General features: G+C 35.7%; 1 protein-coding gene across 1 annotated transcript in view; it reads right to left on the bottom strand.

Moving 5' to 3' along the window:
- CRPPA (CDP-L-ribitol pyrophosphorylase A) overlaps positions 1–21,404 on the bottom strand; it is a 255,187-nt gene that overhangs the window by 215,673 nt on the left and 18,110 nt on the right. The window contains exon 3 of the mRNA XM_020289845.2: positions 4,442–4,591. Coding sequence (XP_020145434.2) covers positions 4,442–4,591 — 150 coding nt within the window. The remainder of the gene's footprint in view (positions 1–4,441; positions 4,592–21,404) is intronic.

The raw sequence follows: 21,404 nt of genomic DNA, 5'->3' as shown, positions 1-21,404 counted from the left end.
TCACACCTATAGATTATAGTGCCTTTTAAATTATCAATCCAGACATATACACTAATAACATTTTAGTGCTCACACATGCAACTAGTCTTTCTGCTTTGTGTGTATACTGCATACATGTGGACGTATCACCATATATTACCATAAAGAATACATTTTATATATAGTTTATGTAACTTTACATCATTAGGTTATCTCAATATGTCATTCTATCATAAGAATTTTCATGCTCAAAAATTCTGCAAAATTAACTTGTAGTGACCCCTTAAAGTTCTTACTAATGAATATGACACAATTTAATTGATCCCTAGAAATATCGGCTCAATAGAAATTTTTACATTTATAAAAATATTGCAAGTCACCAACTTTATACCTAAGTTGTTGTCCAGACTTTTAATAATTTCAGATGAATTTCTTAAAGATTTTAGGGAGCATTTATAAGTGTATATATATCTTATATAACTATATACATGTATTACCCCTATGCAAATCTGTTTATGTAATTCGCATTAGTGTTAATACATGTATGGATGAAATTTCATTCAACAATATTTATCAAGACCCTAATGAACTCTTCCAGGTGCTAGAGATGAGTGAACAAGACAAAGACCCTGCCCTATTGGAACTGAGATTCTATCAGGGAAAGATAGACAAATTCTTACCCAAAAAATAGATATCTAATAAGAAAAACTAAAGCAGAATAAAAATATACATAATTTAGGTCCTTATCTTATATAAGCTTATCAGGTAAGGCTTCTCTGAGGCAATGACATTTGCACAGGGACCTTAATGAAGAGTGGAAACAAGCAGTTTGAGTATCTAGAAAGAGCCTCCCTGGCAATGGAAGAGCAAGTACATGGGCCATTTTTCATGTATTTATATACATGCAAAGCCTTCATGACCATTCCTTTGAACAAATATGTACTTGATAGTAATAGATAAGACAGTTTGCTAAGAACAAGACAGATACTGTTCCTGTGTCTCTCAGTCTATCAGGGGAGTCAGAAATTTTATAACTAACTTCAAGTAATTATTCAATCATAATTCTGATGCTGGGGAGGAAAAAAAACAGGTACTAGGAGAACACATAATGGGTTGGCCTACCCTACTGTGAACAGGACAGAAAAGGCTTCCCTGAATAAACAACTACTTGATATCTAAAGGATAAGTAGCAAGATAGAAGCATGGCTGGAGAACATGTAAGAGGGAAAATGAGATAAGCCAGAAGAAACAGTGTGGGGAAGGGGGGCGGGGAATATAATTCAGCAGGTCAGCATACAGAATGGCATCTTGACATCTATGACCTTCCAGCAGCCTTTGAAGACAAAAAGTCATCTTTAACCTAAAACTGCACACCTTCTACTTTTATTTTGCCACACTCCACAATGACCGTGGATCAGCTTACAGTGTGTTTCTTCTAAATATGATTCATTTTCACATGGCCTTGGTTACGACTCCTGGATTTCTGCTCAACTCTCAAATGGTAAGCACTATTTTGTATTTTCCGCATGAGTTCCACAAAGGAAAGTTATATCCTTGATTTAAAAAAACAAACAAAAAAAAAAAAACCCTAAGTCAATATCTGAAGGCTACATTAATGACTAAGCTATTCAATAGCAATAGCTTTGTAGATTTTTTTGATCAAAAGTTATTACAGTTTTCCATGAAAAGCCAAAAAATAGCCTTGATGAACTTTTTTCTTGGGACAGTTTTATATATATTTTTAGGCTAGATGTAAGAATTTAAGAATGAAAGGAGATATCTACTATTTCAAACATCTTCTTTTTCCTAAAGCCTGGATATTTCACCCATCTCCCCCACTCTCAGCTGATGACTTGCTCTCTAGATCACCAAGAAAACAAGAAAGGACAACAAATTCTAAGTCTTCCCACCACATCTATTAATCTGTCTACATCTGTATACACATTCTTTGCTTATCCTCTCATCCTTGTGAATGAACTACCCATATTCCCAGCCAAGGTCAACTTTAATACCACTAGTGCCCTAGGTCCCATCCAGCCTCACTCTAGCATTGCCTTTTCCTCTCTACTTAATCACTCCCATTATCATATCAATGTTAGGTAGATATCTAGGGACCTCCGGCCCCTCCTGTGGACAAGGCTGGTGGCTGCCATACCTGGGAGAGAAGGAAACACCCTATGAATTTACTAATCAGAACTTAGCATGCCAACTGCAAAAGAATGCAGAGAACTCTAGTCCATGGACCAAGCAGCAGGTACAATAGAGTCTGTAGAGTGACCTAGAACAACAGGCTTTCAGAGAGGCTCATGAGAGATACACATGCAAAGTAAGACTCAGGTCATATAACTCCCAATCATCCACCAAAGTGGTTTCATGGTGATGTCTGAGTCATGAGAGAGGTCCCTATCCAGACACTATAAAACAAGACCCAAATCATAACCAAGGTCTCTCTTTTGCTATAACAAGGGGTCCAGTCATCATCTGTGGCATATGTATCTTGCTCTATAAACCTGTATCTCACTCTCTATATATAATCCTATCTTGATCCCCCCCCCAATACATTTCACCTCATGCTTACCTTACTTTTGTGTGCCTGGTCATTCTTCATCCAAGAACACACTAAGAACACAGAAAGTGATTGCCAAACCTGACAGACATGCTGTTATTTCATCTATCTTAAAGAATGAAATTTTTTTTCTATAACCGCTTTCAGCTACCCCTTCCATTTATTTCTGTTTAATATACATTAAAGTTCCTCCAGATATTGGCCCTATTCTCTCTTAAATCAATTCCAACCAGGTTTTCACATCCACTACTCCCCTCAAATATGGGTGTCCTCACATTGCTAACTTAGGCTATTGATGCTTTCTCAGTGCTTTTAACCCCTATGCAACATTTAACACAGTTGTTCAATCATTCTTAAAGCACTTTCTTCACTAGCCTTCTGAGACATGACCCTCTCATCCCTATGGCCACTTTTCTATTCCCATAGCTAAATTTTCCTCACCTCCTGTTGCAGGCTGAATAATGCACTGGATAAGCTGCTCTAACTTATATTTCATTGGGAATTTTCCCTTAAGCCCACTATCCAAAATTACTCAAATATGCAAACAAATAGCAGTAAAACTGAGTACAGAAGAGTTTCCAAAACAAAACAAAGGTAATCTAATAACATTAATGAATTACATGATTTTTTTAAAGTTACTTACCTTCAACTAAAATTATAATTTGTGAAATGTCTAAGGAGCTGAGCATAAAACTTACCATAGCAGACCTCAAAAAGAACTGCTTACAAGGCAAGCCCCTCAGTTATCATTTGAGAGTTTTCTGGTAAGAGTGGTTTACTGTGCCTACACTATTTGCATAAATAATATGGTTTATGCTGAATACCTACTTTCCTTCTGGGGATCTAGAATTTTTGCATGTATTAAATACTAGGCAGAGGATATCTATATGATCTACCCAACATCTCGAGTGCTTAATCTCTAATGGTCTTCCCTATATAGAAACATCACATATGTGAACTAAAACAAAATCTTAAGTTTTCCCAAGTTACTGAATGGACCACCTCTTGGCCAAGGGGACCTTAGAAAAATCTTAAAGCTGAATTACTGGCCATGAGAAGGGAGGTCCAGACATGCCTCCTCATGCCTCCTTCCCTTTTTGGAGTTATTTTTTGTAACAGAAACATACAAAATCATTAACAAGTAGGAGGCCATGTAAGACAAATGTTAAACCACATCTTCAGGTCATCAATTTACTTAACAGATCACTTGAGTCTGAGTATGTGTCCAGAATCTGTCTGGTGGCTTATCTCTGATTAACAGACTTCCTTAAAACATTACAAGCCTTTAGACAAAGCTTCATTTCTTTAACGAATTACAAATCAAAGAATCTTTAAACCCACCTATAACCTGTCATCCCCTGCTTCAAGATGGCCTGCCTTTTTGTGCCAAACCAACATATGCTTTCCAAGTACTGATTCATGACAGGTACTTTACTACATGTAATTCCTGTCTCCCTAAAATGTATAAAACCAGACTATAACTCAACCACAGGAGACCACTTGCTTAAGACTTCTTAGGCATGGTCCTTGGGCCATGGGCACACATCTTGGCTAAGAATAAACCTCTTAAAATGACTTTAGAGAGTTTGGGTTTTATGCTATTGACACATACATGTTGCTGCATTCTCATTGCTAGGGGGGAGGGTATGCTTTGTGTGACCCTTCAGAGGAGGGAAAAAGCATAAAGAAGCCTACAAATGGATTCCCCAAGACTCCGCCTGTGTCTTTTTCTCCTGAACCAGCTACTCATCCTTAATACTTCATTATAATAAATCTTAGCCTTGAGTACAGCTATATGCTGAGTCCCATTAGTTCTTCTAGAATTCTCCAAATGTAGAAGTGGTTTGGGGAATCACTGACATAATAGCAGCTTATTCTAAAAGCCAGGATTCTTACCTGCTGATATGCTTCATAGATCACATCAAATAGAAAAGCCTGTGGCATTTCACTTGCTCTGTGTCTGGCACGTTCTAGCGAATGGTCTAAGCAACCATCAGCAGAGGGACTGATGACAGTGGATACAAGAGGTCGAATTGCTCCAGCTGCCTAAAGAACAAAAATGGAGGCAATTAGTGTTTATTGCACCTAGAGTATTTTAAAGTGAAACTCTCAAATCTGTATCTCATTTTTGAAAGTAGATCTTACTCATACAAGTTACCTCAAAAAAATCTGAACAAGTATTCACAATTCAAATTATTTCAGGTCAAAAAAAAAATCAATCTCATAGTATTACAGTTCTATACACTAAGAGGTGAAAATTGTTTTTCATTATAGGCTCAAAATCCTTCTTGTCACAGGTCACTGAGGTCAATACTCAAAAAGGATGCGAATATACAATTGGGTATTCTCTGAAACAAGAAGGAAAAGACTATTGTGAAATAATTGAAATGGATTACAAATTAATATTTACTCATTAGTGTGCCTTTGTAAGATTTACACATTAGATAATTAAGGGAACAAACAAGTTCCCCAAGATCCTCAAAATGAGACTCAACAACCAAAATAATCATGAATTTATGTCTGCTCTAATTCATGTGAAAAACAGTTCCTTTCAAACAGACTCCATGAAATGTTTCCTCAGGCAAAATATCCATTGATTTCAACTGCTGTGATGAAAGCTCTGTCTCATTAATAGATACATCTAAACTTTATTAAAAGAGAGAGAACTTCATGTCGGACAATTTTCCTCTTTATCTTTAATGGAGTCTCATTGTAATGCAGTCCTGAAGGTCATTGCCCCACAACTACCTTGGTAAAGTTGCCTAACAATAGGGTTCTATAGTAGGCATTTAACCAAATCTTCTTATATTGACTCCAAAGTTTCCTTTCTTCCACAGGATTGCTATGTGGGGTTGCAGCACATGAAGCTAATGCACAAATAGAACAAGTGTTATCCTGAGACCAACATCTGAGATAGATAAACTGTCCACACTTTGGTTTACAAAATCCAAGGAATTGGATGAAAATCAAAGCTACTGGATGAGCCAAGTAGACAGTTTACAAATCATGTCCCCATTTCCAGTGCCTCCAGTAGAAATGCAGAGCCTGGGCATAAAAGCAAAAATGAGGAGATAACCAGGGGTGGCAAAGAGAAAGTAGTGTCCAAGTATGCAAAAGGCAGGTAGGGAGCAAGCCCAACTGGTCAAACCTAACACCTATCAGTAGGAGGACAAGACAGGAAAGAAACACGGGTGTACACACAAATGTGCACTGCTTTTTAACAAATCAATTTCTATTGCAACTACTTACAGGTACTATTGGAATTCTGTACAGGTCATGCAGTAAAAATATATTAAAAAGAGAACATGAGACACTCAAAACAGCAGTGTAAGGAACTCCACAGACTCTCTCCCCAGTGAGAAAACCAGTGAAAAGTATTTTAAAAAAACAACCATTTAAAGCCTCTGAAAATTGTCCCAAGGGCATTCAGCAAATGAATAAACATTTGTTCAAGAAAATCTATTAACTCTTGGTAAGAACTGAGTACTTGAGCCATGACCTGCTGCTTCTTTCATCCACCACCCAGCTCAGTGTAATGGAAGCTCTACTAGGGGTAGGTATGGCTGAAAAGATGGGGCCCCTTCTTCCCCAGACTCCCAGTGGGAGGGGAAGAGTGCATTTTCAACCCCCCTCAGTACTACAGTACAGAGGCTGAAATACAGATAAGTGTAGCCAAGAGGTTGTGCTTCTCCAGCCCCCCCTACATAACTCCCCCTCCCCCCAGAGATCTGTCCCAGACACAGTAGGCTGTGAATACTAGGGCCCTGATCACCCTTTTTGTGGCTCACACATAAGGCAGTTTTCCATGCCAGAATAAGAGGCAAAAATAGAACACCAAAGTCTTCTACTGCCCCATGTAGTGCCCTAATCATGAAATACAAGTGTCAACTCCAAGAAAAACAGTACACCATGCCCACTCACAACTTCAAAGCAGCAATGTGGTGATTCTTCACAGAGGGAGAAAAGATCTGAGATAGAGAGCTAGGAAGCAATCCCCAAGGGAACTTAATTTATTTGGAACAGAGTATGGAGAAGTTTAAGCCCAAAAGTACTCTCAAAAAAAAAAAGAGATTATCATGGTAAACAGTTAGGAGGAGGTGGCTGGTAGCTACATGAAAGCAAAAAGCTAAGGCCAGCTAGCTTACAAACTAAGGCCCGCTAGCGAAAGCCAGAGGAAAATATAGCTAACAAGAGCTCTCCTGGAATTAAAATACATCTCAATACTGGCCTCAAAAACTACCCCCACAAAAGGGCTAGAATTTGACTGAATCAGACTGTAGAGCGATTTATGCCCAGGCATTGTAAAAAATAAAGTTGAGCAATTAGCAGGCAATGTGTGATGTTTAACAGCTAGGTATGAAACCATAAAAGCAGCAGTAGACAGTATCAGTAGACAGATCAGGGAAAGAGACAGCCCTGTTAAAAGCAATGTTATCCCAAGGTGATTATGCAAATACCCAAGTCTCCACCCTGTGAAAAGTAGCATCAGAAGCTTTTCCCTAGAGAAGAAAAAGACTTCACTAAAACAGACCAGCCAAATCACAAACATATAAGCAAACAACAATAAATCCTGGGTAGCTAGAAGGGTATTTGGAATCAGTATTTGGAATTGAATTTTATATAAACATTATATAAAATATCCCATTTCAACAATAAATAATAACCACAAGACGTGCATCCAAAGAGGAAAATATGACATCTACATAAGGGTGGGGTGGGGAGAAGCAGGCAACATAATCTACCTATAAGAGGGCCCGGATGTTAAACTTAGCAGATAAAGACTTCCGATCAGAGTGTGTGTGTATTCATTCAAGAACTAAAGGAAATCATGTCTAAAGAAGTACATGCAAGACGCAACAGTATCATCAGTATTAAGATTTTTTTTAAAAATTGTAGAGTTGAAAAGTATAACTAAGACAATTTACTAGAGGAGCTCAATGGCAGGTTTGAACTGGCAAAGAATCAATGAACTTAAAGTTAGATTACAGCAATAATGCAATCCAAAGAACAGAAAGAAAAAGAAATGAAGAAAAATGAACAGAGCCTCAGACAGCATAGGACACCATTAAACACACCAACAATTTTGTACTGGCAATACCAGAAGGAAAAAAGAGTAGAAAAAAATTCTGACTGAAAACCTCCCAAAGTTAAGAACAAGTTAGTCTGCACATTCAAGAAGCTCAATAAACTCTAAGAGTTAACATAAATCCACATCTAGACATATCATAAATGTGCTGAAAAGCCAACAGCAAGGAAAAAAATCTTGAAAGCAGTAAGAAAAAAATGATTTATCATTAACAAGAGAATACCAATAAGATTAACAATGGATTTATCAGAAACAATGGAAATTAGAAGGTAGTGGGGTGACAGTCACTACTGAAAAGAAGAAAAAGACCTATCAAAGACTTTATACCCAGCAAAACCAACATTTCAAAAATGAAAGCAAAATAAACATTCACAGAAAACAATTATTTGCTAACAAATTCATCTTACAAAAAATACTAACAGGCCGGGCGCTGTGGCTCACGCCTGTAATCCTAGCTCTTGGGAGGCCGAGGCGGGCGGATTGCTCAAGGTCAGGAGTTCAAAACCAGCCTGAGCAAGAGCGAGACCCCGTCTCTACTATAAATAGAAAGAAATCAATTGGCCAACTGATATATATATAAAAAATTAGCCGGGCATGGTGGCACATGCCTGTAGTCCCAGCTACCAGGGAGGCTGAGGCAGAAGGATCGCTCGAGCCCAGGAGATTGAGGTTGCTGTGAGCTAGGCTGATGCCACGGCACTCACTCTAGCCTGGGCAACAAAGCGAGACTCTGTCTCAAAAAAAAAAAAAAATACTAACAAATATTCTTTAACCTGAAAGAAATCACTCCCAGATAATTCTAATTCACATGAGAAAATAAAGTGCACCAAAGGTGATTATAAAAGACAGTATAAATGTATCTTTCTGCCTTCTTATATCAACTGATTTTAAAAGCAAATGTATCAAATAACAGATACATATCTAACTGATTAGCCTGTAACACATTGAATTGTATATATTTGACAAAAAAATAAATAGCAGAAAGAAGGTATATAGGGATAAAGGTATACTGGAGTAAGGAAATGATACCGGATGATGACAAGAATTCATAATAACAAATGAACTAAAAATGGCAAACAAAGATGTTAATATAACAAACTCTGTAAATATATACTTGCTCATCTTTCTTCAGCTTATGTAAATGAAGAAATATAAAGTAATAATTGTAACAATGGACTGCTGCATTTCAAAGCCATGTAGATATAATATAAACAATAAGAGAACAAAAAAGGGGAAAAGAATACAGCCATGAAAATAATGTTTCTATATCTTACTGGAATTAAGGTAGCAAAAATCTGAAGTAAATGTTAGTATGTATATTGGTATATTGTAGCCCATAGAACAACCACTAAGAACATAACTGAAAATTAAAGTGAGAATGTAATTCAAGAAACTAAAACATCACAGTAAAAAGTATTCACTTAATGCAAAAGAAAGTAGTAAGGGTAGATAAAAGAAACATAAGAAAAAATAAAATATAAACTGGCAGACATGAACCCAACTATATAATACATTAAACGTGAATAGATTAGACAATCCAATCAAAGACAGAGATGGTCAAACAGAATTTTTAAAAATCCAAATATATGCAGCATACAGTAGAAAACTGTAATTCAAAAGATACAAATATGTCGAATTTAAAAGGTTAGAAAAGGATACATCATGTAAATGGCAACCATAAGCAAGCTGAAATAGTTATACTAATAAGAATAGATACTTTAAAATAAAAATGTTAAAGATAAATAGAGACATCTTATAATGAAAACAGTACATCCATCAGGAAGATACAATAATTAAACATTCACCTAAAACAGAGCCCCAAAATATATGAAATAAAAACTGACATAGCTGAAATAAACAATCCAATAATAGAAACATCAATATTCCACTTTTAATAATAGACAGAACTAGGAAAAGACTTGAAAAGCACTATAAACCAAACAAACCTATCATCTATCGAACACACCACCCACCCAACCACTAGAATACATATTCTCTTCACATGTGTACATAACATTCTCCATGACAGATTATATACTAGGTCATAAAACAAGATTCAAATTTTAAAGGATTGAAACCATACTAAATATATTCTCTAATTATCATAGAATGAAATTAGAAATAACAGAAAGAAAGTTGGGAAGTTCACAAATAGTGGAAATTGAACAATAAACTGCTAAAAACCAGTAAGTCAAATCACTAGAAAACTTGAAAACTTTGTGATGACAATACAGACAATATATAAAAACTCATGGGATGCAGCTATAGCAGTGTTAAAAGGAAAATTTATAACTATAAATGCCCACATAAAAAAGAAAATTCTCAAGTCAAAAATGTAACTTTCTACCTACCTTAGAACACTGGAAAAAGAATAAAAAACTAAAGCTAAACCAGACATGAGTAAATAAAAGATGAGAATTAAAGAATAGGAAAATATTAAAAATGTGGCTCTTCACAAAGAAACAGAATTAATTCAAAGACTTTAACTAGACTAACAAAAGACTCAAATTAGTAAAATCAGGAATTAAAGTAGTGACATTTCCACCAGCCTTACAGAAACAAAAGAATATAAAATTATGAACACCTATAATCCAAAAGATTAGAAAACAGATGAAATAGATAAATTCCTAGAAAGTTGCCTCAAAAATAGAAAATCTGAATAGTCCTATAACAAGGAAATTGAATTAATAATTCTAAGATTTCTTACGAAGAAAAGCCCAGATCCAGCTGACTTCACTGGTTAATTATGCCCAAACATTAATAAACATTTAATACCAATTCCTAAGAATCTTTACCAAAAAAATAGAGAAGGAAAGGCTTCCCAACTCATTCTGTAAACTAGTATTACCCTAATGCCAAAACCAAAGACATCACAAGAAAATTATAAACCAATATCCCTTATGAAAACAAATGCAAAAATTCTCAACAAAATACTTGCAAACCAAATTCAGCAACATATAAAAAGACTTCACACACCATGACCAAGTGGAATTTATGGCAGGAATACCAGATTGGTTCAATATAACTAAAAAAACAAAACAATGTAATACACTATATTAATAAAGGACAAAATGCATGAATATCAATACATCAATACATGCAGAAAACCCATTTGACAAAATCCAACACCCCTTCATAAAAAAAAGCACCCAAAAAATTAGAAACAGAAGAGAACTTACTCATCTGTGAAAAACCCACACTGAGATCATACGTAATGCTGAAACAGGGAATGTTTTCCTTTTGTGATCAAGAACAAGACAAGGAAATCCACTGTCACCACTCCTATTAAACATTGTATTAGAAGTTTTAGCCAGGACAATTAAGCAAGAAAACATAATAATAAAAGCTATCCAAAAGAAGTAAAACTATCTCTACTTGCAGATGTCATGATCCTAATGAATTCACTAAAAAAACTATTAAAACAAGCAAGTTTTTAGCAAGGATACAGAGGAATCTCAGCATACAAAAAATCGGTTTTATTTCTACATACTAGCAATAAACCATACCCAAATGAAGAAAAACATATTCTTTTGTATGCTATTTTAAACGTATTTAGGAGTAAATTTAAGAAAAAAAAAAAATCAAAAGCGACACTATGAAAACTACAAAAAAAAATTCCTAGCTCCCAAGAGCCAACATCTCTGCTTACCTGTTCCCCATTCACTCTCAAGTACTTTTCAGTCACTATCTTTCTATCCAGCCTCAATTTCTATACCTCTGCTGAATTATCTCCATTAGCATAACAGCACATCATCGCTTCTGCCATCACTAAATCAGTCTTCTTTGATCACACATCTTCCTCCAGCTAGTTTGAAGTTTCTTCACACAAGTATAAAGCAAAACTCTTTGAATTAATTTTCTGTATTACTGTATATCTCCAATTTCTTTTTCTTCCCATGCTTTCTGGAATCCATGTCAATCAGGCTTTTATCTCCACAACTTCACAAAAATGCATTCACCAAGGTCACCCAATGACCTCCACATTGGCCAAATCCAGTTGAACTTCTTGGTCTTGAGAATTTTTATTCACTTGGCTTTTAGAAACCATTCTCAAACACACTTTCTCATCTTCCCATACTCTAAATCCTAGGTCTAAATGATAACATGTTCCAGAACTTAGTCCTCAGACTTCTCTATTATTAAACAGAAGAAACCCTGGACAAGTTTAAATTTTAACTGAGTTTATTCGGGGGGTGGGGGGGAGCACAAAACAAAAATGAGTCACAAATCAGACAGTCCTACAACCCAGAGATTCAGAAAAATCCAACCAACAACATGATCTGACACTATTTATAGGAAAATGAAGTCTGGTGTAGACTGATTAACTGGGTACAGAGCCTTCTGCAATTAACTACATTAAACTCCATATTGGTTTGGCCTATTAGGCTTAGCACAGGAGCCTAGTCCAATCCATGGCCTCCCATAAATTTTATTTAATGCTATCTACATGTATTCCATACGTGACCTCATGCACTTCCATGACATTAAACACCATCTATATGAGAACTTCCTAACCTATACATCCAGCCCGGAACTTTCTCTTGAACTCTCGATTTGTACATACCTATGTAACATCTCCATTTAGCCCAAAATAATATACCGAAATCAAAGTTTTGGTTTTACTCACTCTCTCTCTCCATAGATAGATAGATAGATAGACAGATAGATATTCCAAACCTGCTCCTATAGACTCCCCCATCTACACAATCAATCAACTTCCAGTTACAAAACTTTGAAGGCCATCTTGATTCTTCCCAGTGTCATAATCCATATTTGATCTATCAGTAAGCCCTGTCAGCTTGAAAAATCTCAAATCTTCCCACTTTTCATTGTCTCCACTGTCAAAATCTGAATCCAAGCCACCCATCCTGCCTCTCTCAGACCACTCCAATAGCCTCCCAATCGGTCTGTCCTTCACTCTTGTCCTTCTACAGCCTATTCTCTAACAAAGCAATACAATGATCCTGTTCAAGGTGAGATCATGTGTCTCCTCTGTTCAAAACCTCCCAATAACTTTTCCATTTCAAGACTAGTCAAGGTCTTTCCATTTAAACTAATTTAAATATCAAAAAAATTTGCTTCCTCATTTCCATTATTTACTTTTTATTTCAATAGATTTAGGGGGTATAAATGTTTTTTGTAACATGGATGAGTTGAATAGGAGTGAAGTAGGGGTTTTAGTGTACCCATCACCCAAATAGTTTACATTGTACCTGATAGGTAACTTTTTCCACTAGCAACATTTTAAGTACTCCATAGCTACATGTGACTAGTGGCTACAGTAATAGACAGTGGATTAGAATATTAGAATATTTCCATCACAACGGAATGTTCTATTGTACAGCCCTGCCCTAAAACGTTCACTCTGTGACTGCTGTCTCTCCAGCACCTGGAGGAAGTGCCTTACACATAGCAGGCACTCAGTTAAATTAGTAACTCACAAATTTAGTAACTCTGGTCAGATGACACAATGAAGTCACAAAGCACAGGCCGGTAATATGTATGTCTTAAAGATATTTTACACAAAAGCAGCATCTGAAGAATTTTTAAGATGAAACCAAACTGAATTCCATGCCCTTAGTGAGACAGGTTGTTTTGAAAGACACAGACTGTATTTGTAGTCTAAAAACAGTATCTCATTTATGCCACTTGATAGCTGTGGTACCTCACACAAATTCATCTTGCTGCTTGACTTTATTCCTTTTTATGAAATGAAAAATGTTAACCATGTATTTTATTGCAGGCCTCTCCAGCTTTAATAATCCAATATTTTATGTGAAAAGCCCCCATATGTCAAAACTTCTAGTCCAACGTTTTCTGCTAAGTGCTCTCAACAGCAGCCAGAGTAATAGGTATACAGTGGCTGTTTCCCCAAACAAAAATAGAAACATCAGTCTGACAAGATAGCAGAATATTTTAAAATCTTCCAGAAAGCCCACAATATATAGTCACCCATGCAGAAAACACCCATCTCAGCAGTGCACATGGGTAAAATACATTCCTTCCAGAGATGAGTTATAAGATAGTAAGGTGCTACAAATATGCTTTGCACTTGTTTCCCACATCTCAGTTCCTTGATGAATATCAACTATTAATAAATTGTCTTTGATATTAATTTTGACTTCAGTTCCTGCTGTAAAAACTTCCTAATAGTTTCTCATCAAAATCATGACTTTTAACTCTCATATGACTTTTAAATTATACAGTTTACATAAAAACTTAAACACACTCTCTCTCCCTGCTCCCTCCTGCCTCATACATACACTCACCCTTCCACCCCCAGAATAGTGAAAATCACAGTAGGCCCATAATATTCTTTCTACATAGATATTCCAGTTAAGAATCTCTTCTTAATTACCCCATCTTTTCTCCTAAATTCATTCTTTCATGACTTTATACATTGTTTTTGAACAGTTCTTAACCATCTTCTTTGTACTATGCACAAAGAAGAGGTCCTATTCTAAGGATTCAGACAAGTAAGATACAATTACTATTGTTCAAGGATCTTAAACTCTAGTGAATATGACAGATAAGCAAGGTGACGATTATAAGATATAGTAATGCAAAATATTGGGCATGTTGAGCCCAGAGTTCCAGAGACAAGGTAGGAGCCTCTAATTTCCTAAAGTAAATGTTTTCAAGTGTTTGCTGGATAAATGGTTGATGGAATTATTTTTTAGAAAATACTAAAAATTCTCCAATGTTTTATAATGCATGTATACACAAATGTTAATATCATAAGAAAATTAGATCACATAAGTAGTTTAAGAATTGTACTTAAGAAAACTGGTGGGGACAGGGACTCTAGCAGTTACAAAAAGTTGCTAGAAAGCAGTAGTGATTTAGACAGGGTAGAATAGACCAGTTACACAGAAGAGAGTCCCAACAGACCCATGCATACATAGAAATTCAATATATGGTAGTTCAGATCAGTGGGGAAGGGAATAATTATTCAATAAAGCTGAGGTCTCCAAGCTCCGGGCTGCAGATGGGTATTGGTCTGTGGCCCGTTAGGAACCAGACAACACAGCAGGAGGTAAGCTGTGGGTGAGGGAGCAAAGCTTCATCTGTATTTACAGCCGCTCCCCATCACTCACATCACTGCATAAGTTCCACCTGCTGCCAGATCAGCAGCAGCATTAGCGTGTCATAGGAGTATGAACCCTACCACAAACTGCACATGCAAGGGATCTAGGTTGCATGTTCCTTATGAGAATTTGATGCCTGATGATCTGAGGTGAAGCTGAGGTGGTGATGCAGCTGGGAGCAGCTGCAAATACAGAGATCATCATTAGAGAGGTTTGACTGCACAATAAAATATCATGCACTTGAATCATCTTGAAACCATCCCCCTAAAACCTCCCTGCTAATCTGTGAAAAAATTGTCTTCAATGAAACCAGTCCCTGGTACTGAAAAGGTTAGGGATCACTGCAATAAATCATGCTGGGACAAAGAGTTACTTTTGTAGGAAAAAAATGAAATTGACCTCTACTCAGCCTATATATACTTGTCCAGAGATACATAAGAATGTAACATTCAAAACTATAACATTTTTCAGAGGGAAAAAAAAAAAAAAAAACTAGTGAAAATCTTCATGAACTCAGTGTAAAAAAAATTTCTTAAACCAGACATAAAACCAAAAGCCACAAAGACATTAGTAAAAGCAACTATATTAAAATCAAAAATCACTTACTTATCAGAAAACACTTTTTAAAAAAAAAAAAAAAAGAATCTGGAAATTATGGCATAGAACTGACCAAATATTAGTGTCCAGAATATAAAAATAAATGCAAGTCAGCATTTTGACAGTATAATCAGGGTAAAAGACCTACATGGGCATTTCAGTGAGAAAACACAAAGCCCACATATATGAAAAAACATGCCAAACCTGTTAACAAAAAGGGCATTTAAATCACAAAGAGAAAACAGAGAAAAAATAAGTCTAACCATATCAAGTGATGATGATGATGTAGGGCAACACAAACTCTTATACAATATTGTAGTGTAATTTGATACAACTTTGAAAAATAATTTAGCATCGTCTGGTAAAGCTGATATGTCATGACTGCAGACAGTTCCTGGCACATGGACACCAGAAGACATGTAGACCAAGATTCATACTAATAATGTTTGTATTAGCAAAAACTTAGAAATGTTCCTCATCTATAAAATGAATTGTGATGTATTCAGCAGGAATTATGAATGAACCATAGCTATACAGATCTACATGAAATCATTTCTCCAAAAATATTATGCAAAAGAAATGCTGTCAAGATATATGAAAAACAAAATATCAATATATTTTTTTACCAATATATTCTTTAGGGAAATATGTTACAACTAAAAAGAAAAGGAAAAGAATGATAAAAACAAAGTTCAAATAATATTTATCTATCTGAAGAAATTAAGTAAGATTGTGGACAAGACAGTTTCCAAGTTACTGGTAATGTTCTATTTATTATACCAAGTGGTAGACATGGAAATGTCCAAAGTCCTCCACATTATTTAAAATTTGCTGAAATGTGTATTTATGGTCTCCCATTTTGATTACTGAAAACTAGCTTCTCAAGAGCAGAAACCATCTGTATTTGAGATTCTATCATGGTAAAGATTGGTAAGTTCTTGTCTATGGAAGTCAAATTATTAATTGGAAAAGTAGCACAAAAGTAACTCTGAAGAGCAATGAAAGCACAAAGTGAAAACCAGTTTCAGGGGTCTTACTCAACAAAAGGCCCATGAAAAGAGATCACAGATGAAAACATCTTCTTTGACCTTTCTTTTCCGTCACTTACCTAGCCATCTGGTATAAACAGATATAGAAGAAAGACGCTAATGCCAACAGGCATATACTCTCCATAGCTGTTTCCATGGTAAGAGACTTCTGTTCAGAAACAGATTTGCAATGAATCCTTAATTTTATAATGTTCCCGAAAATTCAAAGTATTTTTTTTGAAACCACAAGGGGGTTCCGGCCTAAGTCCAGTTGCTCATCACACAAAAATCCAGTTACTGAGACAATAAAAATTGCCAAGGAAGAAAGGCATTTTTTTTTTTAATACTACAGACATCTTATTGGGAGAATGGGGAAAGCTGCCTCAAATCTGTCTCTCCAACTAACAGAGATAATGGGCTTTTAAAAGAAGGGCCACGTACCTTGGGGCAGGTCCTGGTGTAACTAAGGGAGGGACTATGTGCATTGGTGGCAGGTTGTGGGGGATTAGTGAATGTTGGCATTAGGAAGTCTGCCCAGGGGCCTTCAGCTCCTTTGCCTTGCAGAAAATCACCATTTCTGGGAAACAACTCAAAAGGTCAAGTGGACCTTTTAAGGGAGAGGGTTATAAAAAATATATAGGGGTTATTAAAATGTGTTCATGGGGCCGGTTACAGTATCAAAATTATGACACAAGTAAGGACAAAGGCGGTTAGTTGCCTCCAAGATACAACTATCTGGAAAGTTTGTTATATGAAGCATCATTCCCAAGTTATCAAATACAACTGTCTTCTTAGGTATTAGCCTAATTAGCCCTAAATGGAAGCTTAACAGCCTAGCACCACAGCTATTACTTGCCTCTCAAGCTATTCTATGACAGTATTTCCACATATCAATGCATGGAAAACATCATAGATGCGAATCATAAAATATGGAATAAAGAACCCAACCTCTAGTGCTTGCTGTACTGAATAATATTTAATGATACAGCCATATAGCGAGTGCTAACATGCATTCCTCCTGAGGCATCCGCATTCTAGCTAATTATGACAATGTACAACAGAAATACTCCAACTACATAATTACAAATTTAGTTAGGCGAATTGTCTTTATTGAAAAACTACTTAATAAGTGTTTACAGAACAGCATCTTCAAAGCTAGTCACTGGCAATTATGAGATTTTGAATATTTTGCATTTTTATAATAGAATATGTCCAATCTCTTTTTTTGACCATTGAATGAAGAATAGATGATTTATCCAATATAGAAATAGTTTAGAAAAAACTGTTCAAATCACTGCAGTACTATACAAAGAACCACTAAAAGTGGATACGAAACAAAATGAAACAGGGAGGTCTGTATTTTATGCTAACCTGTAATTCCTAAAATTAAAGTAGTACTACTGTTTACCTTAATTCTAATATGATCAGGAATATTTCACTTGGATATTAATAAGCTTTGTTTCTTTGGATTCCTAGATATACTCATCTGTTCTTGACCCACCCCTTCCCCAACTTAATTTGAAAGTAATTCATCCTATACATACTTTTGTGAAAGAAAAGAAAAAGAAATTCACAAGACAGAAACACAGAGTAGCTTAAAATAATTAATGCAGAAGCTTTTCATATAGTACCTTCTCTAGCATGAAAACAGATCAAGTTTCACCTCATTTCAAGGCAGTCTAGGGAATAGTTCAGTACTTTCCCTGGGCAATTGAATCTTTGTCAAAATAAGCCTAAAATTTTTCACTAAATAGTCAGAACTCACTACTTTCTCACACATAAAACTGCTTCCTTGGATCTAGAATTTAAGTCAGTACCAGTGTCTCTCCAATAGATAATGATATGGGATCTGATGAGCCAGGAAAGATTATCTCACCCCCACCCAGGAATAAAGGCTGACCTTCAGTGCACTGATCATAATCAACAAGTGATTATTAGCCATGGTTGACTCTACTTAATGTCAAATTCCTAAATGCAGAGTCAATAACCTGCCAAGTGATTTTCCTTCTCTATTTTAAAATACATGCCCAGAACACATGGCATAAAGTTACAAGAGACTAGGTAGTAGAAAAGTATATTCTTTCTGATGTAAACATTAATAGAATTCCCAAAGTGCTATTAATCATTTCTAAGTAATCATGCTGAAGAATACAGAGACTACATGGACATATACAACATCAAGTAAAAGTTTCTAATTATATAAATTTAATAAAGGTGACTCAAATATTTTCTGAGATATTTTCTAATTAAAAATTAGTTTAAAATATTTAATAAAATATATTTCTTCCTACACAAGCAGTTATGTCTATGTTAACCCCTCATTTCAAGTATTTCTTCTATAACATTCTACCACTACTACTAAAGTTCTTTCTGTACATGTTTAAGAAAGAAACAATATCCAGAGCCATTTTTAAAATGACATTATATCCAATTACTCAATAAATTATGGAGATAATTATCTTATTAAGAAAAGAAATTACAATAAATCCATATGCACAGGATTATAATCAATTATGGTTTCTCTTATTCTGTAAGTTTATTATCTTGCTTCATTAGTGGTTCTTAACCCAGGGAATGGGGGGGAACAAGGATGTACTAACCACACTGCAGTAAAGAGGAGAGCCACCCCTACTACAAAGAATTCTCTTACACAAAATGTCAATTGTGTCAAGGCTGAGAAACCCTGTGCCATATCAGAATTCAAAAATATTTTAAAAACTAAGGTTTGCAGTTCGCTCCCAGATGTAAAAATCTCTATACTTTAAATATTGGAAATGCAGCACAGTACAGGAGATAAGTATGAAGAAGCATGTGTTATGAGATAAGTAATAAAATGTACCACAGACAGGTGCTCAAAAAGTCCCAGGTATCTCAAGAAGGATAGATCCAAACAAGCCCAAACTCTGAAGATTAAAATAAATACCTAACTCTTCAATGTCCAGACATCAACAGAAGTCCACAAGCATCAAAGATACCCAGGAAGAAATGATCTCATAAAATGAATTAAAGGTACCAGTGTCTAATCCTGGAGTGATGGAGATATATGACCTTTCAGACAAAGAATTCAAAATAGCTGTTCTGAGTAAGCTATGAACTTCACGACAGAGAAGGAATTCAGAAGCCTAATCAAAGAAATTTAACAAAGCGATTGAAATAAAAAAAAAAAATCAAATAGAAATTTTCAAACTTAAGAATTCAACTGACTAACTGAGAAATGCATCAGTCTCTCAACAGCAGAATTGACCAAGTAGAGGAAAGAATTAGTGAGGTTGAAAACAGGGCTATTTGAAAACACAGTCAGAAGAGAAAAAAGAAAAAATAATAAGAATGAAGCATGCCTGCAAAATCTAGAAAATAGCCTCAAAAAGGCAAATCTAAGAGTTATTGGCCTTAAAGAGGAGGGAGGGAGGGAGAGAGAGAGAGAGAGAGGTTGGCATAGAAAGTTTATTCAAAGAAATAACACAACTTTTCAAACCTAAAGAAAGATATCAATATTCAGATATAAGAAGATGACAGAACACCAAACAGATTTAACCCAAACAAGACTACCTCAAGGCATTTAGTAATCAATCTCCCAAAGTTACAGATTAAAAAAAGATCCTAAGGAAAGCAAGAAAAAAAGACAGCAAACAAAGGAGCTCCAATATGGCTGGTGGCATACTTCTCAGTGCAAACCTTACAGGCCAGGAGAGAGTGGCATGACATATTCAACATGCTGAAGTGAAAAAAAGCCTTAACCATTGAATATTATGTTCTGCAAAAGTATCCTTCAAACATGAAGGATAAATAAAGACTTTCCCAAACAAAAGATGACGGTTTTCATCAACATCAGACCCATCCTATAAGAAAAGCTAAAAGAAGTTCTTCATTCTGAAAGAAAAGGACAGTGATCCACAATAAGAAATCATCTGAAGGTATGCAACTCACTAGTACCAGTAAGTACACAAATGCAGAATACTCCATTGCTATAACTGTGGTGTATAAACCACTTATATCTTGAGTAGGAAGACTAAAAGACAAACCTATCAAAATAACTACAACAATTTTGAGAGATAGAATAAAAAGATACAGATGGAAACAAAAAGTAAAAAAGTGGGGGCAGGGAGTGGAGTTAACATATAAAATTTTTGTTAGATTTCTCTTCGCTTCTTTGTAAGCAGAGTTGTCATGTTTAAAATAGTTGGTTATAAAATTTTTGCAAGCCCCATGATAACCTCAAATGGAAAAAAACCTACAACAGAAACACTAAAAATAAAGAGCAAGAAACTGAAACACACTGCCAGAGTAAATTGCTTTCAACAAAGGAAGATGGAGGGAAGGAAGAAAAGACGGAGGGAAGGAAGGAAGGAGGGAAGGAAGGAAGGGAAGGAGGGAGGGGAGGGAGGGAGGAAGGAAGGGAGGGAGGGAAGACCACAAAACAACCAGAAATCAAATAATATGGCAGTAGTAAGTCCTTTCCTGTCAACAACAACATTGAATGTAAATGAACTAAACTCTCCAATCAAAAGACAGAGTGGCTGAACGGATTTTAAAAAAAGAAAGCCAACTATATATTTTCTGCAAGAAATACACTTCACCTAAAAAGACACACATACACTGGAAACAAAGGGATGGAAAAAGACATTTCACGTGAATGGAAACTAAAAAGAGAGCAAGAGTAGCTAAACTTCTATCAGATAAAGACTAAAATGGTAAAGAAAGACAAAGAAGGCCATTATATAATGATAAAAGGGTCAATTCAGCAAGAGGATATAACAATTCTAAATATATATGCATCCAAGAGTGGAGCACCCAGATATATAAAACAAATATTATCAGAGCAAAAGACAGACTGACTTCAACACAATAATCACTGGAGACCTAAATAGTCCACTTTCAGGATTGGACAGATCATCCAGACAGAAAATCAACGAAGAAACACTAGACTTAATCTGCACTACAGACCAAACGGACCCAATAGATATTTACAGAACATCTCAGCCAACAGCTGCAGAATACATTTTCTTCTCCTCAGTTCATAGATGATTCCCCCAATAGACCACATGTTAGGCCACAAAACA

The sequence above is a fragment of the Microcebus murinus genome, chromosome 9, assembly GCF_040939455.1.
Source record: "Microcebus murinus isolate Inina chromosome 9, M.murinus_Inina_mat1.0, whole genome shotgun sequence".
Classification (NCBI taxonomy): domain Eukaryota; kingdom Metazoa; phylum Chordata; class Mammalia; order Primates; family Cheirogaleidae; genus Microcebus; species Microcebus murinus.
Note: the sequence above shows the minus strand (reverse complement) of the source record. Positions and strands in the feature narration are given on the sequence as shown.